The sequence below is a fragment of the Takifugu rubripes genome, chromosome 17 (assembly GCF_901000725.2).
Source record: "Takifugu rubripes chromosome 17, fTakRub1.2, whole genome shotgun sequence".
In the NCBI taxonomy this organism is placed as follows: Eukaryota; Metazoa; Chordata; class Actinopteri; order Tetraodontiformes; family Tetraodontidae; genus Takifugu; species Takifugu rubripes.
This window is the reverse complement of record NC_042301.1, coordinates 2,279,413-2,300,836: the sequence shown is the minus strand read 5'-3', so window position 1 is coordinate 2,300,836 and position 21,424 is coordinate 2,279,413. Positions and strand designations below refer to the sequence as shown.

Sequence of the window (21,424 nt, the reverse complement as noted above, 5' to 3'; positions counted from 1 at the left end):
GGTTTGAGGGTTTCTGAATCAACAGCAGAGCCGATACCTGTCCATTCAAACCGATGTGTACGTGCACACCAGCCCTCCAAAAAACATATGCAAAACTTCAGCCGGATGGACAACAATGCAGAAATCAGGCATAGTGCAGCTTGTGGGACAGGAAGTCGGGTGTAAAGAGCCTCCACTTCCTCTGTGAAGTGCCCTAGGTGTGCCCACCATCCCGTTAACAATGCAGCGCACCGAAATCAGCCGGGCACAGCTGGTGCAGGTCCGAGGATTCACTGGTGCCGGCTTGAATGACTTGGACAGGACAATGACAGTCACCCGGTGCAATGAGTGAACCGAGCCCTCACATGTAGATGCGGCGCCATTATTTCGCGTGGTTTTTGAAATGGAGATGCAGGGGGATGTATTGCTTCAATCACAGATAAAAGTCACCTCTATAACCTCTATCTAAATCCTTCCCTCCAAAGTTCTCACCGAATGAAAGGTCAAAAAAGAGCAGCTTAGAGTATCCAAGCATGGCCAATCCATCCCCTCCCACATTCTGTCTTCGGACCACACAGTGGGAACGGTCCTACCCTCAAACCTAAATCACCTACCACATATCACTATAAAACTTAGGTCTACCTTAGCAAACAAAAACCCACAAGATCACGAGTACAGTTCACTAAGCTAAGTTATTAACCAGAGTCTTTTAAGACTTTTTAACACTGCCTCTTATGTAATTGGGTGTGTGGTCTGTAAAAAGATAAAAGGCTGTGCAAAGCACCGCTAAGTAGCTCAACTCCAAAACAAAAGTATAGGAGAAAGGTATTGTTATATAAAATCACAAAAAAGACCAGATGATAAAGTCTGGGTCAAAATAACTGTCCTCATTAAAAGCATCTACAACACACTCAATGTGGATTCTATCTTCTTCTTTTTGAAAAAGGAAAGAACGGCGGCAGCGAGCACGATGACACCATTTCCTCATTCAGTTCAAACAAATATCACCTGGGTCAGAGTAGGTTTACACATCACACAAACTAATGAGCATCTGCAAAGGTTTTCAGGTCTGTCACACTGACATCAGCCAGATAGAGGATGAAAACTGTGACACCCATCCCTTTTGACAAGCTGCTCAACTACAGCTCAGTGGACGATGACTGGAAAACCATTTCATTTCATACTTTTTCATATTACACACACATATTTGAATTTGTGTGTGCGTGTATTCCAGGAAGTGCCAATTGTGGGAGACTTCCTACAAGCAAACAGACAGGTCAAGCAACGACTTTACCAGGAAAGAAGAAAACTAAACCTATAACCTATCTGGTCAGGGATGCAGGAAGGATAATGTGGTTCTATTATTCTTAATTAGGTGATGTCTAACAGCAACGAAGCAGAAATTGGTGCTCGGTGAACTGATAGAGTGAATTCACGATTCACTCACTGATTAAAAACACATTATCCTTGACTGAAACTATTAAAAGCATTGTTCAAACACGATAAAGCTGCAAGGTCATAGCGACTCAAAGTAGTGTGACATGTGTAAATAGTTATTTTTCCGACCTGCCAGTCATAATAAATGAAATAATTTAACAAACCTGGTCGGATCAGACTCGGTGACGTCTCCCTTGAAAGAAGCATTAAGGTGCCTCTCTCTGGTCACCAGGTCATCGATGAGGCTCTGCCATCTATCAGCTTCCGCCTGCATTCTGAAGAAGCCATGTTAAGATCATGACAGCGATCATGTAGACATGTTATGCAGAACAAGAGGGTGCCCTCTTTTGGCAAAAAAGCGAAACAGCAGTCGCTACAGCTCAAGTGCCATGTGGATTTCATGAAATTGAACAACTGGAAGGAGAGAAAAAGGATACATGCGCCGTGATGAGGATGCTCGCAGCAATCCATCTTTAAGCTGGCCAATATTCTGCTTCAGCTTCTGCAGCGATGCCCTCAGTGTCATGTTGATCTGAAAACACACAGGCAACATTCTATCCACATTATAATTTGGGGACAAATGTGCCCAATAACGTAATTGGTGTGTAAATACCTTTGCAGGGTTGCCCCCAGTTCTCAGCTGCTTGTTACGTTCATGGATATTTTCTGCTATTTCCTGGGCCAAGCGACATGTGGCATCATAGTTCTGTAACCTAGAGAAGCATGAAAGGAAATGTAAATGAAAAAGGTAAATAAAATCATGAGACAGCAACAGGAATACATGATATAGGGTTCAGAAGGAGAGCAGAAAACCATGCAGTAAACGAGAGGGTCGTACGTGCATGCAGACATACTCGCTGATGCAGAATTCATAAAATAAATGCTTTATTCAAATAATAGATGGACCAGCATCCTCGGGATATGTATTGCATTGTAGTGCTGCTTTATCACATTTTGTTTTGCCGGAATTATTCGCAGTTTTAAGTTTTCAGATCCGGCGTCACAAAATGAGCAAGCGCCTTCAATCAATCATGTGACTTGCGATGATGCTAACATATTTCTATAAAAACCACAATATATTCGCGGATTCCCTTGACGGTATGCCCTGCAACGTTCCAAATCACACAGCGAGGTGCTTTGTGTTTGCTAATATGGTGAGCAATATGGTCCAGACAGAATATTATGTCTAAAAGTTAATATTAAGCTAGCTACCACTTTAGCTAGTGTCAAACCGTAAGACCAGCTGACTTTCCACAGTTGTTTCTCGTACCAAATAAAACACCGACGCAAATAAATTGCAGTCTTCTGTGCAGATACTCACCACAGATCCGGAGACATTTTGATATACGCTGCGGACCTATAAAGTTTAATTATTTGGAAGCCTTCAGTAGTCTTTCACATCAAATTGTGTTGTTTGGGTATGACGCCACTACGGCGGCCTGAGAGGTTGTTTTGAACAAGAGCGCGTTTTCCGGTTTGAAACGTTCAAAATGTCGAACATAAACGTCGTTTTTGTTCGACCTTTTATTTAGATGTTTTATTTTTTATTTTCTTTGGATATTCTACCATGAATGACTTTGGAGGCTTCATATTTGCAAGTGCAAATTTAGTTCAGTGTATTTGCCACACATTTTTTTGTGTGTCATCTAATTACATGAAACTGTAAGCTGATAAACCAATTAACAGCTTGCAGTTTCATGTAATTAAGTATTTCAAAAACTTGCAAAAAATGTGTGGCAAATACACTGAAATATGAATTCTATGTATGTAGACCATATTACATAAAAGAAAAAACAAACATGTTTACATGAAAAGACAAAATTTACATGACGTTAATTTACATTTTGATTTTCTGGCCCTTTTCACAATAAATATATGCTTTTCTCATTCAAATGTCCTTTTAGCACCCCAATTTAAATAACATTAAATAAAGATGCCATAATACTCTAATATTTTTTAAACCATTATCACAAACATTATCTTAATTTACCATTTCGTAATGAATATTTTTTATGAGATTTTAAAAAATATATTAGCTGACCTTGATTCTTTTGGTTCCTACTTGAGTTTGTTCCATAACAACTTTCACTGCAATAATCTGTTTAATCACTTTTTTCAGGATCTGTGTTGCTTTCAAACTGTAATCACTCTTCTTCGAACTTACTAAAAAAACTAAAAAAAAGGCATTTCAATACCATCTACTTTATAAATAATAATTTAGAAAGATCTCTATGGTTGTTGTATGATGTTGATGGTGATGTTTTATTCATTTATGACAATTATTTGTCATAAACCTTCAAAAAGTGACACAAGAGTCTTGAGTTTGTTTTTGAGTCCAATTCCACGTCAAACCCACATAGGTGTTTAGGAGTTGTAGAGAGTTCTGTTTCATAACCAAACACGAGTTGTGTTTGGATGAAAACACCTATGTGTTGTGTAGAATAATAGCTGTTTGAGGACTTCTTGGAATTGACTCATTTGGAATTTTGATTCTAGACACCCTGGAGTTTTCAAAGAAAAACTCACTTTTCGTGGCCAATATGGTCACCAGCCTCTTTCTGATGACCTTGTCAGCCATAGCGAGTGGTTTTATCGTAGCAGTGCACGGTCTCCTCGAATTTCTCAGCAAAATCAATTCATGATGTAACACAAAGTTTGAAGGGAATGGACTGTTTGAAGGACATGCAACATTTTAAAAGCGTCTTTGCTGTGTCGTGTGACGCGGAAAAGTAAAAGTCCTTGTTTATTTCTTCTTTCTGCTCAGAATGGGACACTGCTGGCTGGCTACAGTTACAATACAGGAAAATCACTGGATTCTTTCCACTTTCATCTCCTGAGCTGACCATAAACAAACAGCTGTGACTTGCCTCACGTGGACACCACCTCCGTGCTTATATAAAAGCCACCCTCACCAGGAAGCTGCTGCTTGAGGCAAATGCTGCCGCTTCTGAAGAATTCCGACACAAATTCAGATGAGATGATTCATGTTCCGAGAACACCGGAGTTCTCCAACTGTGGAACAATGAACTGCACATCGCCTGATCAAAGCATCGCTGCTATTACCGGAGGCAGGAGCAGGCAGAGGTCGCACTCTTATTATAGCCCAGAGGACTGCAAGAACTATAGCGAGCAGGTCCAAATGGTGGAAACAAGCCCCAGACCACGTTCCAGGTATGGGCACACTATCAAATCCTAGCCATTTGTGTATCTACTCTCAAGATCGCTGTCTATTTGTGGAATGGAAGCATGTATTCTAATCTGCAATGAATTACATGCTCCCCAGGTCATTTTACAGTTTTGAGGCATCAGAGTCCGATGATGGACCACACCACGAGAGGTCCAGTCTCTTACAGCATTACCAAAAGGAGAGAGAAGGGGGTGGCGGTAGTGATCCACTCACCTCCAAGAAGTCCAAGCATAAGCAGAGCAAACACTCATCACGGGAACTCAGTGGTAAAAACTTTATTGGGATATTTGTTTAAATGTGGCATTTCCTTGGAAATATATATTGATTTAGGAAATAAACCCGTACATGTTGTCAGGGAGTAAAGGCAGTCTCAAGACAGTGGCCATGATCACCATCTTGGAGTCAGACAGTTGGGAAATTAACTCCAGCTCCGGGATGAAGTACGGACAGTTTGTGGACTGGGAGAAAATTGACCCTGAAGCGGCGGCCAGATACGAGCAGATCCTGCAGAGGGGTCATCAGCAGCTGAAGACCATGGGCAGAGAAGGATTCTGGGCCATGCCTCACACGCTGAGAGCCAAAGCGTATTATCACATCATCCACGGCATCAATTCCAGGTTAAGACAGTTGTGTGTATTAAATTTCCTCATTTTATGTCTGAGTCGTGACTGACTGGAATGTGGCTTGACGGCACAGTTGCTCCGGGCCTGTGGCTCCAGACAGGGATGTCTACTACGAGCTGGCTAAAAAGCTCTTTGGTGAACAGAAAATTAGCACGCATCCAGTTCCAGAGTACATGAAGGTTGGAGAAATACCCAGGTACCGTATGTACAAAATGTATCCTCTACAAAAAAAAGAACCTTTATCTGTGGATTAGTGATAATCAAATATTTATGACATTTGTCCTGTCCAGATATTGTCTCAACAAAGCAGGACTGAACTCTGTAAAAAAGCTCCTTCTTTGCCTGGGGAAATATTTCCCCAACATGAACTTCTGCCCCATCGTGCCTGCACTGGTCTCTCTCCTCCTCCACTTCAGCGAGGATGAAGCGGAGTGTTTCCACAGCGTGTCCCGACTGATCTGCTTCAACGACCCCAACAAGCGCTACATTGACCAGACCTTCCTCACCTACCGCGCCTCCTGCATGACATTCGGAGACCTCGCCAACAGGTGCTGCAGGGGCATCCGCAAACTGATCGCCAGCTCGCACCAGAACCTCTTTGAGTTTTACTCGGACTGGATCACGTGGATATTTGCTGACCTTCCGTTCACGTATGCCATCCGAGTGCTGGATGTCTACCTACTAGAGGGCTACAAGGTCCTTTACAGGTTTGTTGCAGCTGCAATGTCACACACAAACCCCTTTTGTGACCCCCCTCTTATGACGCCCTTACTTGTCTGTAGGGTGGCGCTTGTTTTGCTCGGCCTCTACAAAGTGTCCGTGTCATCCCGGGTGGCAGATGTGGAGGACTTCAGGACAGATATGAAGAAGTTTGTGGCCAATATCGCTCGCCACTGCACAGTTGAGAAGCTTCTGGAGGAGGCTTTCATGATCCCTATGGCCACACGGAGGGAGCTCAACCTCTTGTTCAATGCCAATAAGGATTCCCTCACGCAAAAAGGCATCAGCATACACCAGCAAAGGTGGGATTTTACAAAAAAAGAAAAAAAAACGGCTGAGGATGCATGTTCCAGAAAATTGTCATTGTACATTATAGCCTGGATAAGATGTGAAAAACAGAAAAACAGCCTGACCATGTTTCTATATTTATTTAGGCAATCGGTTGAGATGGTGGATTTTAGCAACCTTGTCTCCAGTGTTGTGACAAAGACTGGGATGAGAGTGGTCTGGGCCTGGATACCGGAACGCTTTGCACTTTTCAGTCCCATTAGGCTGTTTAACACAGAGGAACACGGAAGGAGTCTCTATTCGTACGTAACCTTCCTCGACTCCTTCTTAATAGCTTTGGGAAAGTGTCTGCTGGTCTGACAGTGAAACTACTGTCACTGCCTGGGCATCAATGATAGAAACCTTTCTTTCTCTTTATCTTTAAATCGTTTTGCAAATGAGATCAGGCCACAACATGCTGATTACTGCTAAGCATAATCTCCCCATCTACTTGTGCAACAGAACACTGAGTGTTTTTACTGTCAACAGGTTTGTTTTGACTGTTTACCTGCTGGTTTGGTCACTCCAAATAGCATTCAATGGAAAAACGTCTTTGCTAAATGTTTATTGTCCAAAACAGGCAAAATGTTACTGTTTATTAGTTGTGTGTAGGAGCTTGGATAAACGATCACCCTTTTCCACCTACAGGTTGTATTCATGCGTGGAGGGACATGAGCCAGTAGTCTTGATCATCAAAACTTTGGATGAAGAGGTGACGATCACACATTTACAGTTATTACTTTATATATTTTAAGATCATGGAGAGAGATCAAAATATTTCCTTTTCTCAGGTGTTCGGTGCCTTCCTGTCAACAGACGTTTCAGAGAGGAGAAGGAATGATGCTGAAGAACTCAGATATTTTGGAACAGGAGAATGTTTTGTGTTTACGGTGAGGCACATATTTACGTATAACTATTTAGGGTTTATAGATAATGCATCAAGTTATTCTTCCTGCGAAAAAAGTAAAGTCTATTGGGAATTCATCAGAAGACATTTGCTTCCTCCCGTAGCTTCGTCCCGGTATGGAACGATACCAGCAGCCCATGGTCAACATCATGACCAGACAATCTTCCCCTCAGAAAGTCCAAGCTAGCAGCAGTAGCCTCACCAATTTATCAAACAATGGCATCCAAGCCACTTCTCCCACAGCTGCCGCAACGCTAACCTGTCCCGCCGGAACTCGCCAAGACCCCAGCTACCTGACCATCCCCCTCACTACGCCGTCAGAGGAACATGTCTCAGAGGTAGTGCCCAAGAGACCCAAGGAACAGGAAGCGTCCATGTTCATAGCATGCAGCGACACTCGGCTCATCATCGGTAGGAAGAACAGGACGGTGCCTTTGCTGATGAGGGCAGGGGGTGGTCGATAGTGGGCTGACGTGCTGTGTCTCTCCTTTTGTTTAGGTGGCGATGGGGGCCACGCTCTTTGTCTGCACCAAGATCTCAAGGGAGGATCTTCTGAGTTTTGTGAAACGTTCAAGAGTAAACCGCTCTGCAAGAGAAATTTCAGGATTCAGGCTCTGGAAGTGTGGGGCATCCAGAACTCTATTTCACTCTTTCCTGCCTTTAAATAACCCTCATGTTTGCTCAACGTGTTTTCCCGTGCCTTTACCCCCAGAAATGGCGTTTTATTTTGCATTGATGTTTATGGAAATTTCAAATACATTCATTCACATATTGTGAAGCACCTGAGTGAAATTTCACCTGAAATGTGTATATGTCAGATCTGTTTTATAGCATTGTATCACATACAGTATGTTCAACTACTGGGCTTTATAAGCTTCTAGACATTTGTATTTCAAAAACTTAAAAGCTGTTAAAATGTCTACTTACGTAATATTGTATCTCAAAATGACAGGTGAAAACAAAATGAATTTAAATGAAAAGAGCAACAACTTGTTTCCTGTTGATCGATTTGATTAAATAATGATTAAATAAATGACCTCATGATCTCAGTTTTCTGACAAATATAACAAAGAAAACAGTGGAATTGTATTTATAGTGCAGTATATTTACTTTCAGCAGACCAGACTGAATATCATCAACACGCCACACACATACGGTTGGGAGTTATACCTAAAAGTGTCAATTTTTCACCTCGAAATAAATCAGTTTACTATCAACACAAGGACCACAGAAGGTATTGTCCTATCATCTGTCTGCTCAAATGAAATTGTGAAAAAGTATGTTGTTATCACTTCAAACTCAACTTCAGCATCGGTGCGGAAAGTAAATAAAGGAATTCTGCATTGCTGCACTATTATCACACTATTTAAATGCCGTGTAATGTTGTGAATCCCATTTGTGTTGACAGTTTTCAGGCAGGGGCGTCAAACTAAAAATGTTCATTTAATGAACTCCCAATCTACACATCTGTGTTTATAGATGTGCTGCTTTTACCTTTAAAAACCCCACAATAAAACAACCAATCAAACAGCCCCTTCTTATTATTACACCATCGAGCAGCTTTTAACAGTTGGCTCTGTACATACAGGCAGAAAGAGGTGCACGGAGGGGACAGGTGACATTTTTACATGATGATAAGTACCTATATCGGTGATAATATCATAAACAGGCCTATTTTGTTGTTTCACCTTCTCCAAAAGCGTTTCGTAATTACCAGTGAAGCTCGAAGGCCACCGTAGGGAGACATGAATGACGTCATGAACAAAAACAAGAATCTCCAGCGATTAACAACAAAATCTACTGGTTTTGAACGATTAGTGCACAGGTTTGACGCCATCAAAATGCCAATGCTCCTAATTTCCAAGAGCTGAATTGGGAAAAACATGAAATCAACTTTTTATGCGTGTGTTTGGCGTCGTTATGCTTAAGACATCTGGTTAGCTAGTTAGCTGACAGCAGTGATATGAGGGGAGATAGTTCCATTAAATAACTCGTTGGGTGTTCTTTTCAATCTCCTACTGTTAAAATACTCAAAAAAAACTAGTTGTCTTTATGAACGGAAACAACAAGTGGGTGTTAAGTTGTAGTTATTTTTTGTCATAGAGAGGCCAATGTAGCACTTCTTTTCATACAACACGGAATTATTTTTGTGCAACACGGGATCATGGCGGACCTGGACAACCTCCTCGCAACTTTTCAGACGCAGCTTTCAGACGTGATGGAGACGGTTGTAAAGACGGCCATGTTTGAGGTCACCAGGTTGGTAGAAGATAGTTTCCTTCCCGAGATGAAGCGCAGGACGCTGGAGGTGGAGACCCTGAAGATTCAACTGCAGTGGGCCGAGAGGAAGAGTGACCGGGAGGAGACACATGAGATGTCTGGTGAGAGCACAGGAACAAGCCCTGGAGGTGAGCAGGAGGGTAAGGAAAAAGCTTAGTCCCACACTCGAGACACGACACTTACATGGCATTTTCAGGTGTTTTGCATGAACGCGGCGTGAAAGAGGAGGGCAGCTCTCCGGGACTGTGGACAGAGAGCCAGGAGTGTGACTTCCAGGGAACCTCACGATCAGCAGACCAGCCCACGGGATCCAACAGCTCCAGACCCCAGGTGAGCTCCTCAAGGTGGATTTGTCCTTTCCTAGATGACGCAACTCTCCGGATAACCAAACTAAATCGCTTTGTGGTTTGCAGATTGTTGAGGACGTGCTGCCACAGTTTAATGTAAAGGAAGAACGTGTGAATCCGCCATCTTGTCCCTCTGTGAAGATGGGATCATGGAGTGTTCTTGTTGATGGTGAGTCTGTCTGCAGTTTTCCCTGATTACTTGTATCGTTCAATGGTTCTTATGTTGCCTCTGAACACCTCGTGGAGTTGACAGTGTTTTTAGAACTTTATGTATGTATTTAAAGCCATTTATTCAGGAAAATCTTCTCTCATCACTCCCTCCACCATGTTTGACACATAACAAAGTTTTATAGCGGCTTTTATTTTTAACCAACCGATTACAAAGCCAGTTTTTGGTGCTTTAAATTCTATGATTCTTAAATGATGACCACCTTGTCGACTTCCTGTTTTAAAGCCTTTGCGTCGACGCTAACCGTTTAAATGTGTCGTTCTGCAGGAGAAGCTGGAGCTGAAGCGCAAAATGCCACAGAGATGATTGAGGAGGAATCAAAATGCGCTGAAGAAAAGCAGGAAGACTCGGTGCAGACCACCTCCTTCCTTCCGATCGTAAAGAAGGTGAAAGACTCGGCGGCCGTTGTGGACTCTGGCTGGGTCGGCCTAACTACCACAGCGGCAGAACTGCTTCAGAATCAAGGACTTGTTGCAGAAAAGGAGTGCGATCCCGGCAAAAGTAGAGCTCCTGCTCAGCAACCAGAACATGAGATGAATACCTCTGCTCGAGCAGACGTTCCTGCTGTGGATGTCCAAGGCGGAGATGAAATTGTGACCCCCCCAAGGCTGCAGAATCCTGACTTTTTGGGTGAGACTATAAAGCAGGAGGTGATGGTCGACGGCGGCAGAAGCGCGGAAGGTCAGCCCAAGACAAAGAGGATAAAAACGGCGCCTTTCTCGGCCAAACAGCACAGCGCGAGGTCAGAAGCCCACAAGCAGGAGGTTATGAAGCTGCAGCCCAAAGTGGGCGCCAGTGTCAGAATGCAGGCGGCGCTGCACCACCTCCATCGGCCTCTGAAGCGACCCTCACACCTCCTGTCCGGCAGCTCCACCTCTGCTCTGTCTGCGGATCCCTCTGACTCCGTGGCCTCGCTCCTCCCTATCAGGACTCCTGCCATGTCAAAAGGTCACTCGTCTCCACTCTTAACTCCGCGAGGGCACCTCCACGACAAGGTGGCGCATCTCCGGACCGGCACGTCGTGGCTCAGCATCAAAACCCAGCTCCACGCTGCCAACCCGCCGCCCCATTCAGACTCTAACTTCCACACGGGGCCACGGCGCCTCTTGCGCTGCGGCGAGTGTGGCAAGTGTTTCCCCCACCCCAGCACCCTGAAGGCTCACCTGCAGACTCACACGGGCGAGCGGCCTTTCTGCTGCTCCCTCTGTGGACGTACCTTCACCAAACTGAGCAACCTGAAGGCCCACAGGCGGGTCCACACCGGAGAGAGGCCCTACTGCTGCTTGTCTTGTGGCAAATGCTTCACTCAGAAGTGTAACCTGAAACGCCACCAGAGGATTCATCTGGATATTTGACGGCGGACAGCCAGCGGAGCGAGCGCGGGATGCTAACGACTCTCAGCGCGCCACCCACATCATTAGCATGCTAATGATCCAAAGGGCTATATCTTCAAACTCTGGCTCCCGCCATTTCAGGAGTGAAGAAGCCTTTTGGAGAACCAAGTCCAGTTGCTCACCGAGATCAAGCTTTGGGTGTCAGAGAAATTCTTTTTGTAAGCTGTTATCTGTATTTGTTGTGTGTCAAGAATGTCTTTAACTGATTGTCTGAGTTCTTCAGTAGTTTCCAAAAAGGTTTTCAAGGTGGTGTCGCGTCAGTCTCAGAAAGGAAGAGGTTTCACAGTTGATCTGTTGCACTCAGTATTTATTTTTTAACCTAACATAACAGAGATCTTTGCGAGTAACCATAGTGACTCATGGGTTTTTACAATTTTTACAGCTTTATGTTATGTAAATTCATAACAACATTGCGTCATAGATGTATGTAAATGACTTTTATGGATTAAAAAAAGGAGTGTTTGCAAACACAAGTAACCGTGTTTTCAATGAAGGCTAAACCCGGGGAGACGAGTCACAGAAACAATCTTCATATTTCATTTAAAAGACATCAAAAGAGTTTAGATTGTACAAATCGGGCCCTACCTCGTCGTCTATAAATGTTCATCTATCTTGAATTAAATCCAAAACTGATTTTTTTTTGAAAAACTGATTGGGTAAGAAGACCGATTTCATCCACTTGACCAATTAACAATAGTTCCGATGTCGTCTGTAATATCGGATGTCACTGTAATACTCAAGTGAACCAGGTGGTGTCGCCCTTGCCCCAATGTTTAAATCTCGGGGTGATTATTTGAGTTTTTTGTTTCTTTAACGGAGATCAGAAGAACATTCTTGATTAGATTCATTCCATTAGAGACAAAGTCTCTGTAGATAAAGTTTTGACTCAACATTTTGTGTGTGTGTGTGTTGTGAATCCCATTCAGGGTTTCGTTTGATGTGCTGTATCTGCAGTTGGAACAGCTCTGCGCAGGTGGTACCCACCGATAAAATTTTAATCTTATTTTTAAGGTGAAGTCAAAGCTTGCACAGAGGCCAAGGTCCACAGGTGTGTGTGTAAGAGAAAGAGAGAGCGAGAGGAAATTAAGTTGATGCCGCGTTTCTGGCCTGGATGGTATCTCGTCTTTTTGATGTTTGAACCGAACAAGAGGAGTTATCGACGTCAAACTACTGATCGCTGTGCAGGATGAGAATAACAGATTCTGTAGGGGTTCTGAGGCAGGGGGTTGTGAATCCACAGTTGGTTCCCAGTGTGGGGGAGCTCAACACACCTGTGATTTCAGCTAAAACATAGCTGAGAAAGGATCTCTAACCACTACTTCTTTTATTTATTTATTCATTCTGACATTGTATTACACCCCAATTCCATATCTCAGCACGCAGTTTTATCGGCTGAGGATTGGACCGAGGCTCATTTGCAGCATTCTCACGCCCGGTCCACAAAGGACCAGAACCCTGCGATGCCACAGAGTTCTAACCTGGATCATCCTGCGGGTCGATTCAGCACTGATGGATGAAGCCATCTTCCTGCTCCAGGTTAAGCCTAACAAAGCTCTGCTAACCAGGCGCTCACCAATGTGTATCTGAGGCCGGCTACTAGGATCCGGATCGATGTCCCGGTAGTTTTAACCACAGTAGATAGAAAAATAGAATACATGTGTTCTCCGGCCACACCCATTTGTAATATTATTTTATAGGTATCATTAACATTCATTGTTGTCGGCACTCATAAGTATGGAGATAACAAGAGTCCAACGTTCCAGTGGGCTTCACATCGTTGTCAGTGACGGTCCACGCAAACCTTCCTCATTCTGTGTGTGTGTGTGTGCGCGCGCGCGCGCGCGTGTGTGTGTGTGTGTGTGTGTATTCATGCTTCATAGAGAGGTCATTCTGGATGGTCCTTACAACTCTTAAGGGCTGTTAAGACTCAGGTTACATTGGGCATCAGCTGTGTGTGTGTGTGTGTGTATGTGTGTGTGTGTGTGTGTGTGTGTGTGTGTGTGTGCTTGCTGCCTGCCAGTCTCACAGTTTGATAGCTGTTTGTCCTTCAGGTCTGGCAGAATCCTCTGAAACCACATAACCCATCTTACTGCGTGTGTAAGTGCTCCAGCAGTGAGCGGACAAAAGGGTTAAAAAAAACACTTTTAAGAGGAAACCTTGAAACATAAAGTCCCAGTGTGCATCATTTCCCCCCAAAGATCCTTTCATCCTGCACTAGGTTCCCGAAAATATGATGGAGGTGCATTCCATTCATAAAAAATAAGTTTTACACCAAAAAAAAGAGAGAGAAAGATTATTAATGTAGAGGCTGGAACTTCACATCTGCTCCCTTTTACACACTGGATTGACTTCTTTCTCTTTTCATAAAGCATCTTATTACCTTGGAAAAATGGCATTTGCTGTCAAACGTTGCTGTTTCAAGACTCCAGCGACGATGATTCTGTTTGTTCAAAGTCTCTTTTCATGTTGGGCTTTCATCCTGTTTTCCAACCTTCCTGTTTCATCTGCACATCTCTCTCTCTCTCTCTCTCTCTCTCTCTCTCTCTCTCTCTCTGTCTATGTCTCTCTCCCCTGTTCTCACCTCTTTCACATCGACCCACCAACATTCTCTCATTACACGTGTTCACCTTCCGCCCGCGTCACTACATAAATGACACACAACATGACAAAACACGTCGAGTGTGTGTGAAGTGGCGTTGGGCTGCATCAGGGTGGTGCTGCGTGTGCGCGCACGTGTGTGTGTGTGTGGAGAGGGGGGGGTGTGTGTGCACATAAAACAAGGTGCAGGGGCCCATTCAGACACCATGAAGTGGTGAAATATGAATCAGTCTGTCACCAGAAATAAACTGATCGATGATAACTGGGCACGTTTAGCGTCGCGGAGCTCGGCCGAGGTTTCCTGAGGTGCAATATTCCAATATTCCCTCCCGTCGATCTGATAGCAGCAGGCCCGCAGCGTTAAAATATGCCGTTCTCGCATGTCACGTTCCCTTGTTCGGCTGCAGGCGCACACTCACCCCCCCCCCTCCCAAAGACTGCTGTCAGCAGCGCCATCAGGCTGCAGCTTTATTATTCCGTTTAACCGCTTTGCTCCGTCTTCCTGTCAAAAAAGTAGGAAAACGCCACTTGCGTGTCTGCATCTACATAAATGTCTTGTTTTCTTGGGCTGTTTTATTTGCTGGGCTCATTCTCTTCTCCTCGAGGTGCCTTTATTTTCAGAAAACTTTTGCGTTCTTTAATGCACAGAAGGAGCCACCAACAAGGCCACATTAAAGAACCAGCGGTACCATTTTCTCCTTCCTGGTTTCTATACACAGTGGTGGCCAAAATCATTCCGACATTTGGGATTTTTTTAAGAGGGTTCAGCTGCTTCTGATGGATTACTGACAGAAGGAAACTGCAGGAACTCTGAAAATAATCACCAGCGTTTTGGAATCGAATTGTATTTATTTTAGGGGGGTGAAAAGAAGATCTGCATCTTCAGAGCTGTCATGTGTCTCATTTCTACCTCTATAGATGCGTCTGGTCTCTATAGATGCGCAGCTCCTCTGGCTGCTGCTTGCGTTGCACCATATTCCAACATCCTGGAGGTTCAGTCAGCAGGTGAGTCCTCTCCTCTAATCCAGCATAAAATATTCACAGTGAGATCTAAAACCACCGACTGGGCCGAACAGCGGTTCATCTGGAAAAAGGTTTATTTCTAATCGGTTCGGGGTGATGCTGAATGAATTGTTATGTCCTAACAGAATGTCTCATTTTCACACAGTGACAGTGTCAGGCTGCCACGACAGTCGCTAGGGGGCAGTGTTGCTCCATTACAGAGAGGGGAGAGAGAGAGAGTGCGTGTGTACGTGCGTGTAAAACCACGTCAACATGACTTGTATGTATAAAACCACCGCTGATTTCTGCTGTTGTCACTCTTATAAATCTTTCCCCTGCTTTTCTAAACCGCACCTCCCAGCTTTCTCACACACATGCTCACATTTCTATCGTTGCGGGGACATTCGTCGACAGTATGTTAACCAGCTCAATCCCACAACCCAAACTAACCCCCTGAACACAACCCTGAACTCTGAACCCAATTAGAACCATTTCAGAGTTCAGCTCTTGTGCATTATCAAAGACTGAAACATGACCTACACTTGCTGTCAAGTTTTTTTAGTTTTCTGTTGATCACTCTATAAAGATGCTAAAATATTATAAAGTACAGTATATACAGTCAGGATGATTGAGACTACTGTGGCTCTTCTGTTCATCTTGGGTCTAACTGAAAGTTTTCTCTCTCTGCATCTCAATGTCCCTCTCTCTCCCTCACTGTCTCACTATATAGCTAACTCTTTAATTCTCTCTCACCGTGTCTCTATGTCACTCTCCCTCTCTCTCACCCACGCCACCTCTCTCTCTCTCTCTGTGAATGCCAAAAAGGACAAAATCCAAGGCTACATTCCCCCTCCCCGGCTAAGCCTGCATTTCCAATCTGGACCAACTATTGACGGTTTCTGAGCCAGCAGACAGAGGTCTGTCTCTCGAGGTACTGAGAAAGTGCGATAGAGAGAGGAAGACTGCTGCTAGAGATGGGGGAACGAGACACAGATCGGATTAGCCGAGTCACAGTTATTGCATTACCTCGCAGCTACACGCGCACACGCGGGTGTCTGTGCGCATACGCGCAAGTTTCCCCGTGCTGTGTTTAGCCAAATCCCGACAAATGCTGAGCACAAATGAAAGGGGAAAAATCAACAGGGGGACGGGAAGTGAAATGGTGGGAATATTGATTGAGCAGCAATTCTTTTAAGTGCATTCTTAAGGCTGGTTCTGGGAGCTGTGGAATTCCCGGGATGTCTTCTCCCATCCCTGTCTTTTTAGTTGCTTTGCAGCATTATATTTAATAACCCTCGAGTAAACATTCAGCTGAGTCGCTCAACAAATGATTGTAAGGAAACTTTTTAAATAATTTCCTTTCCAAATCTACCCCAGTGCTCCTCTTCCAGACCCCCAAAGTGACGTTTTCCCCCTCCGGAGAGCTGCAGTTCCACATTAGCGCCTCTTGGAGTCGCTGTGGTCACACCAACCACCATGTGTGGAAATCCGGATTAAAAACCAAAAAAAGAGGGAAAAGAAATGGCTTATTCCCCAAAATACTACATGCTTCTACGAAATGGGTCTTAACACTCTATTATAATTAAGTTTTTTGAGAGGGCTCCTTTTGTTATCAGCGTGGTCTTAGATTGCTTGGCGCTTGCAGGAAATGAGACATGTGCTCCCCAAGCAGCTACACAGGTCTCCAACCTGCTCCGCTTACAAGATGTCAGGATGTATATGCAGGCACGCCACTGTGACTTGGATTGAGGCGTGCAGCGTGGGTTCTAATCCCCAAATCTCAATTACCCCCCCCCCCCTTTTCTTTCAAGCCTTTCCTCTGTCTTTCCTCATCTGACCTCCACTGTGTCCCTCACTGCTTCAGCTTCTCGTGACCCCAAACACAATTAACAACTGTTTGCTGATGAGAACGAGTGGGGGCTCATCGCTCTTCATGTCACTGGCATTTAATTGCTCTGTGCTAATCCTAATAACGATCTAGCGCAGTTTAATTGGCCTTAACTTTTGGTTGCGGCCACTTTTTTGTTGCGTCTTTGATACGGAGTCTCCCGTTTGGCTCCAGCCCCGTTTGGCTCCAGCCCGGAATTATTGTGGGGTTGGGGTGGCAGTAGGAGATGCTGACATCCCAACTGGCAGGGAATAAAAGAATTGATGGGGGACAGATCCTCCCTCCATCATTCATCACCTGGGGGGGGGGGGGGGGGGGGGGGGTGAAAGGGTGAGCAGACACTGAGGTTGAGAGTGAAAATATAAGGGAGCGAGCAGCCACCCAACACAGTCATCAAATACCTTCCATCCATCATCTTCCTCCATCCGGTGCCTGCCACTGCTTCATCAGCATCACCATACATTATGGGTGCGCACGTGCACGTGCACGTGCACGGACAGGTTCCTGGGCTGAATGTGTGTGTGTGTTTGTGTGTTGCCGGATTAGCCTGTTTTTGTGTTGATCTGTTTTAATTTCAGCTCTATAATTCATGTTCCGTGAAGATCATTAAACATTTAACCAACTGGGTCATGCAGGTAAAATTCCCCGACCCTCCCCGAGGGTGTGTGTGTGTGTGTGTGTGTGTGTGTGTGTGTGTGTGTGTGTGTTCAAAAAAAGGCTAAAACAAACCCTGAAATCTGACTTCAGCTGTTCCGTTTGTGTGAAAAACCAAAGCAACTCCACCCAGTTCACTTCAGCTCAACATTACTCTACTATAGGATTGTCCCTGGGGTCATTACCCCCCCAGCAACCAACCATGGCAACCCCTGATTAACAGAAGGGAACCTTGAGTGGGACCAGGCTCTGTGGGATGAACTGCAGGTGTGTCTCCTTCCTGGCTAGCGAGCCACGCCCCCCCCCCCCCCCAGGTGGGGGCTGTTTAGTCATATTCTATCTAATGAGACTTCCATTTTAAAACCCCTCTGACCTAAAGGGTTCCAATCTATTATAAAACCTTTTCAAAACAATTGAGTGAGTTTGCTGGCACAAAAACAAAAAAAAAAACTTGGTGAACCGGAACTCCTGGAAGACGATCCGTGTAATCCATCAGCAGCTGATCAGTGGGTGTTGGAAATGAGCACAATAGAGCCAAATTTCACCGCTCCAACAAACAAGAATGTTGAATTCCACTTCCTCTTAAATGCAGCCGCCCCAACATCCCTCAGATTTGAAAAGGTCTGGGCAATTAATTCAAGAATGAGACACCCTAAAACAATTGTAATCTGCCCCATTTTCCCTTGGTTGGTTTGAAATAAGACCTGCAGACGCGCACCAGGAAAGACGGTCCAGCAACTCCGGTTTTTCCTTTCATTGCCGTTCCCAGAATCCAAGCAGGTCCCAGTCGCCACCAGAGTTTATTATTAGCACGTTTGAAGCTAATAACACTTTAATTCTGGTGGCCTATAACAAGATTAAGGCAGGGAATGTTGATTGGAGCTGATTTCCAGCAAACAGGTGGCAAACGGCTGCTGGAAGGGTGTTTCGTGTGCTCCAACTTCCCCGAGAAAGTTTAAAAGCGGCTCGTTTCCAAGTGCCACTCCTGTAATTATCCACATAATGTTTCAAGCAATAAACTTGTGCAAACCCGCGCTGTCTGTTTCAAAATGTAAATATTGCACATTGTTTTTCGCTTTTTACCCCGCAGCTCAGCGTCCTTGTTTCTTCTCTCCAGGTGTCTCTGGCAACATTCTGCTAATTGTGTTTTAAGAGCAGGATGTAATTGAGCAGAAACAATTATCCAGAGCTTTTAGGACTTGTTTATTATTCAGCCAAATGCCAAAACCAGTGTTTAATGCTTTTCCTCTCCACTTTAAACATGATGATGGCTACTTTGATGGTGATAAAGGATTCACATTTTTTATTTATCTACACTTTACATTCCGCTGGCTTTCACAGAGACGAAAAATAGCTGAAGCGGACAAAAGAATTGATTTTTTTCCACCCATTAATGTTCTTCTCCGGCCTTGAGTATGAATAGTTGTCGGAGAATGATTCATTTCTCTACTAGTTATAGTTAAAATAATTAAAATAGCACAATAAAATCTAAAAGCTCATGTCAAATATGCCAGTCAGAGAAAAAAACTACGAAATGACCCCTCCAACAAAGCATTTTGCCACCTGTCAGTCAGCATTAATGTGATTAAAATCTCAGTTACTCACACGCTGGTGTAACTAAAAGGGTTTAAAATCCATTCGTGGCCCAGTGATGAGCTGAAGTCGCCACATCTGGTGACAATAGCAAATCTTGGAATACAGGAGATCCTCCAGTCACAGCTGTCTGTCAAAAAATGAGCTGGCTTTGGCAAGAGAGGGAAAAAAACCCGCCTTTTCTCGCGTTTCTGAGTTGAAATAATGACGAAAACACCGAATTTAAGAGGTTCTGAGCATCTATTACACCTGCCTCCTGGGAATGACTTCTCCCGGGACAGAAAAATGTGTTTTATTGCACAGCTAGACTAAATGGAAATAAGCAGCTTGAAACTGTCGTAGTCTTTACATTTATTCAGTCTGCCGCTAATAGAGCGCTAATGGCTTCTACCTATATGCACCTTTAATGCGGGCACAGTTCAGGACCCAGGAGGCCCCCTCATGTGATAAATGGACGTGTTTGAGAGAACTTTGAGTCAAAAAGAGAACACACATTTTACTGAGTTGTGACAGGAAGTGACATTTAGGGCCACGTGTGGACTTCCTGTGTCCTCTGGCACGTAGAGGAAGTGCTTTGTCTTATAGATGACCTACAAAAGCTGCACATTTTTACCCTGTTTGCATGATTAAATGGCTCATTTAGACAATCCCACTTCATCTTTTCCAGCTGTCTTGGAATCTGAGCTGTGACTGAAAACAGTAGTTTTTGAGAAGTGCGGTGTGTTTGGGCTGGATGACCACGATGACAGCCTGACTGAAAGGGATCCATGTATCGCCAACGGCGCCTTCATCGATCATTAGGTCCTACACGTCCTCAGCTGATACGCCGGCTCCGCTCCCCCCCTCCTAAAGTCAACAAAAAAACATGACAAATTCCTCTCCCCAGTCTCCTCCGCCCTGAAAGGACAGATGAATGGTGCTCACCGTATCGACACAAACTTTTCGCCCCTCTGCCTCGTGTTTGCTAATGAGCACCGCTAGCTCTATTGACCTACTTGTGGACTTAAAGGAAATCCAATCAGGATCACCTCGAGTTGCTTTTCCCTGCTGTGGGAGATTAAAAGATTACATTCTCTGCCTATCTGTGCTCATCGTCATCATTACTCCTTCTTCCTGTGTTGTTTGCGGCATCTTCTCCCTCCCCTGGTTTCTATTGACTCCTTCTCCCCTGCATGTAAATACCTTTCCGGGCTCTTTTTACCAACTTCCCTTTGTTGTTCCCTTTCAGATGTGAGCAGAGCAGTGGACAGCAGCCTTACAGATAATTATCAGCCAGAGAAAAATGTCACCGGAGCACGAATCTGTGGCAACGGCTCGTCTGCTACGTGTTTGAACAACAATAACTCAATTTGGGGTTTTCAGAACTACTCACGAACCCTCCAAAATCCTCCCTCTTCCTGCTTTTATTCGTATACAGCTAATTCACCCACTTTCTCTCGTGCTTAGACCTCATGGAATGCAATTACAGAGGCAGAAGTCTCCCAGTCATGTCTATAACCGCCCCCCCAGCACTGTCACCTGCAGACTGAGCTCCAGGTCTGATGCTAAAATCTGAGCCCCCATTTTAAAGCAAAGCCTCCTGCTACAAGGTGACAATGCTAACCTTTGCGCCACTGCGCCCCAGGTGGTGTTGACAGGACTTTTGCAGCCTCCTCTTCGGATCCTCGATCCTCGAGGAGGAGGAGGCAGAAAGGCCTTTCCACTCAGAAGCCACCTGTGTGCAACACAAAGTCCGAGAAGGTTGTTCTTTTCAAAAGGCTCACTGGTTCAACTGTACCTCTCCGGACTTGGGAAGACGCCTTAAGCTTTTCCGAATGCTAACAGACAGTTTGCGATGCACCGTGCACATGCGCGCTAGCATTACCTCCATTATTCTAATCCCAGCTAGCACACGCACGGACCCCGTGCTCCCAGCAGGGTGCCGAGCTCCTGTTTATTTCGCCTGTTTTCTAACTATTTGCGCCGCACTGTAATAAAACACAGCGACCCGGCTCCAAAGGGGGTCGGCTGACAACAGATCAACCTTGCGAAAACACGGCGCGCCGCGGGTCGGACGCCAGATTCACATCGTACGCGCGCATCTTTGAGGCCAGTCAAGATGAAAGCACACCCACTGGTGTCCAGTTGGTCATTAAATATTTTGGCAGGTTTTTTAAAGCGGCGTCCTTGAAGTGACGTTTCCTTTCGCTGTGGGGGCACCTTTTCCCCCACTTTGGTTTAACCTTTATTTAAACACTAAGGGGTCTTTTTGTTTGGTAA

General features: G+C 44.7%; 3 protein-coding genes and 1 long non-coding RNA gene across 11 annotated transcripts in view; 2 read left to right on the top strand and 2 right to left on the bottom strand.

Moving 5' to 3' along the window:
* stx8 (syntaxin 8) overlaps window positions 1-2,877 on the bottom strand; it is a 59,475-nt gene extending 56,598 nt beyond the window's left edge. For all 8 annotated transcript variants that reach the window (XR_003891441.1, XR_003891442.1, XR_003891443.1 and 5 more), the window contains exons 1-4: window positions 2,738-2,877; window positions 2,030-2,129; window positions 1,854-1,948; window positions 1,581-1,691 (exon numbers count right to left, since the gene is read on the bottom strand). Coding sequence is in view for 4 of the 8 variants with exons in the window: in XM_029850169.1 (XP_029706029.1) it covers window positions 1,581-1,691; window positions 1,854-1,948; window positions 2,030-2,129; window positions 2,738-2,754 (323 nt within the window). In the remaining 4 variants the exon portion in view is untranslated. The remainder of the gene's footprint in view (window positions 1-1,580; window positions 1,692-1,853; window positions 1,949-2,029; window positions 2,130-2,737) is intronic.
* A 1,442-nt stretch (window positions 2,878-4,319) lies between these two features.
* Window positions 4,320-8,213, top strand: LOC101063004 (TBC1 domain family member 24-like). The gene is made up of 11 exons (XM_003971993.3): window positions 4,320-4,587; window positions 4,700-4,869; window positions 4,959-5,220; window positions 5,300-5,422; window positions 5,517-5,933; window positions 6,009-6,248; window positions 6,381-6,536; window positions 6,922-6,985; window positions 7,065-7,163; window positions 7,285-7,591; window positions 7,679-8,213. Exons 1-11 carry the CDS (start codon window positions 4,352-4,354, stop codon window positions 7,846-7,848), a joined length of 2,244 nt encoding a protein of 747 aa, XP_003972042.2. The 5' UTR covers window positions 4,320-4,351; the 3' UTR covers window positions 7,849-8,213.
* A 123-nt stretch (window positions 8,214-8,336) lies between these two features.
* On the top strand, window positions 8,337-12,322 carry LOC105417616 (zinc finger protein 69). The gene is made up of 4 exons (XM_011612370.2): window positions 8,337-9,588; window positions 9,657-9,790; window positions 9,874-9,976; window positions 10,304-12,322. Exons 1-4 carry the CDS (start codon window positions 9,345-9,347, stop codon window positions 11,389-11,391), a joined length of 1,569 nt encoding a protein of 522 aa, XP_011610672.1. The 5' UTR covers window positions 8,337-9,344; the 3' UTR covers window positions 11,392-12,322.
* Window positions 12,323-19,533: 7,211 nt separating this feature from the next.
* The window catches only part of LOC115253352 (uncharacterized), a 219,730-nt gene continuing 217,839 nt past the window's right edge, over window positions 19,534-21,424 (bottom strand). The window contains exon 4 of the long non-coding RNA XR_003891679.1: window positions 19,534-20,011. This is a non-coding gene — a long non-coding RNA (uncharacterized lncRNA). The remainder of the gene's footprint in view (window positions 20,012-21,424) is intronic.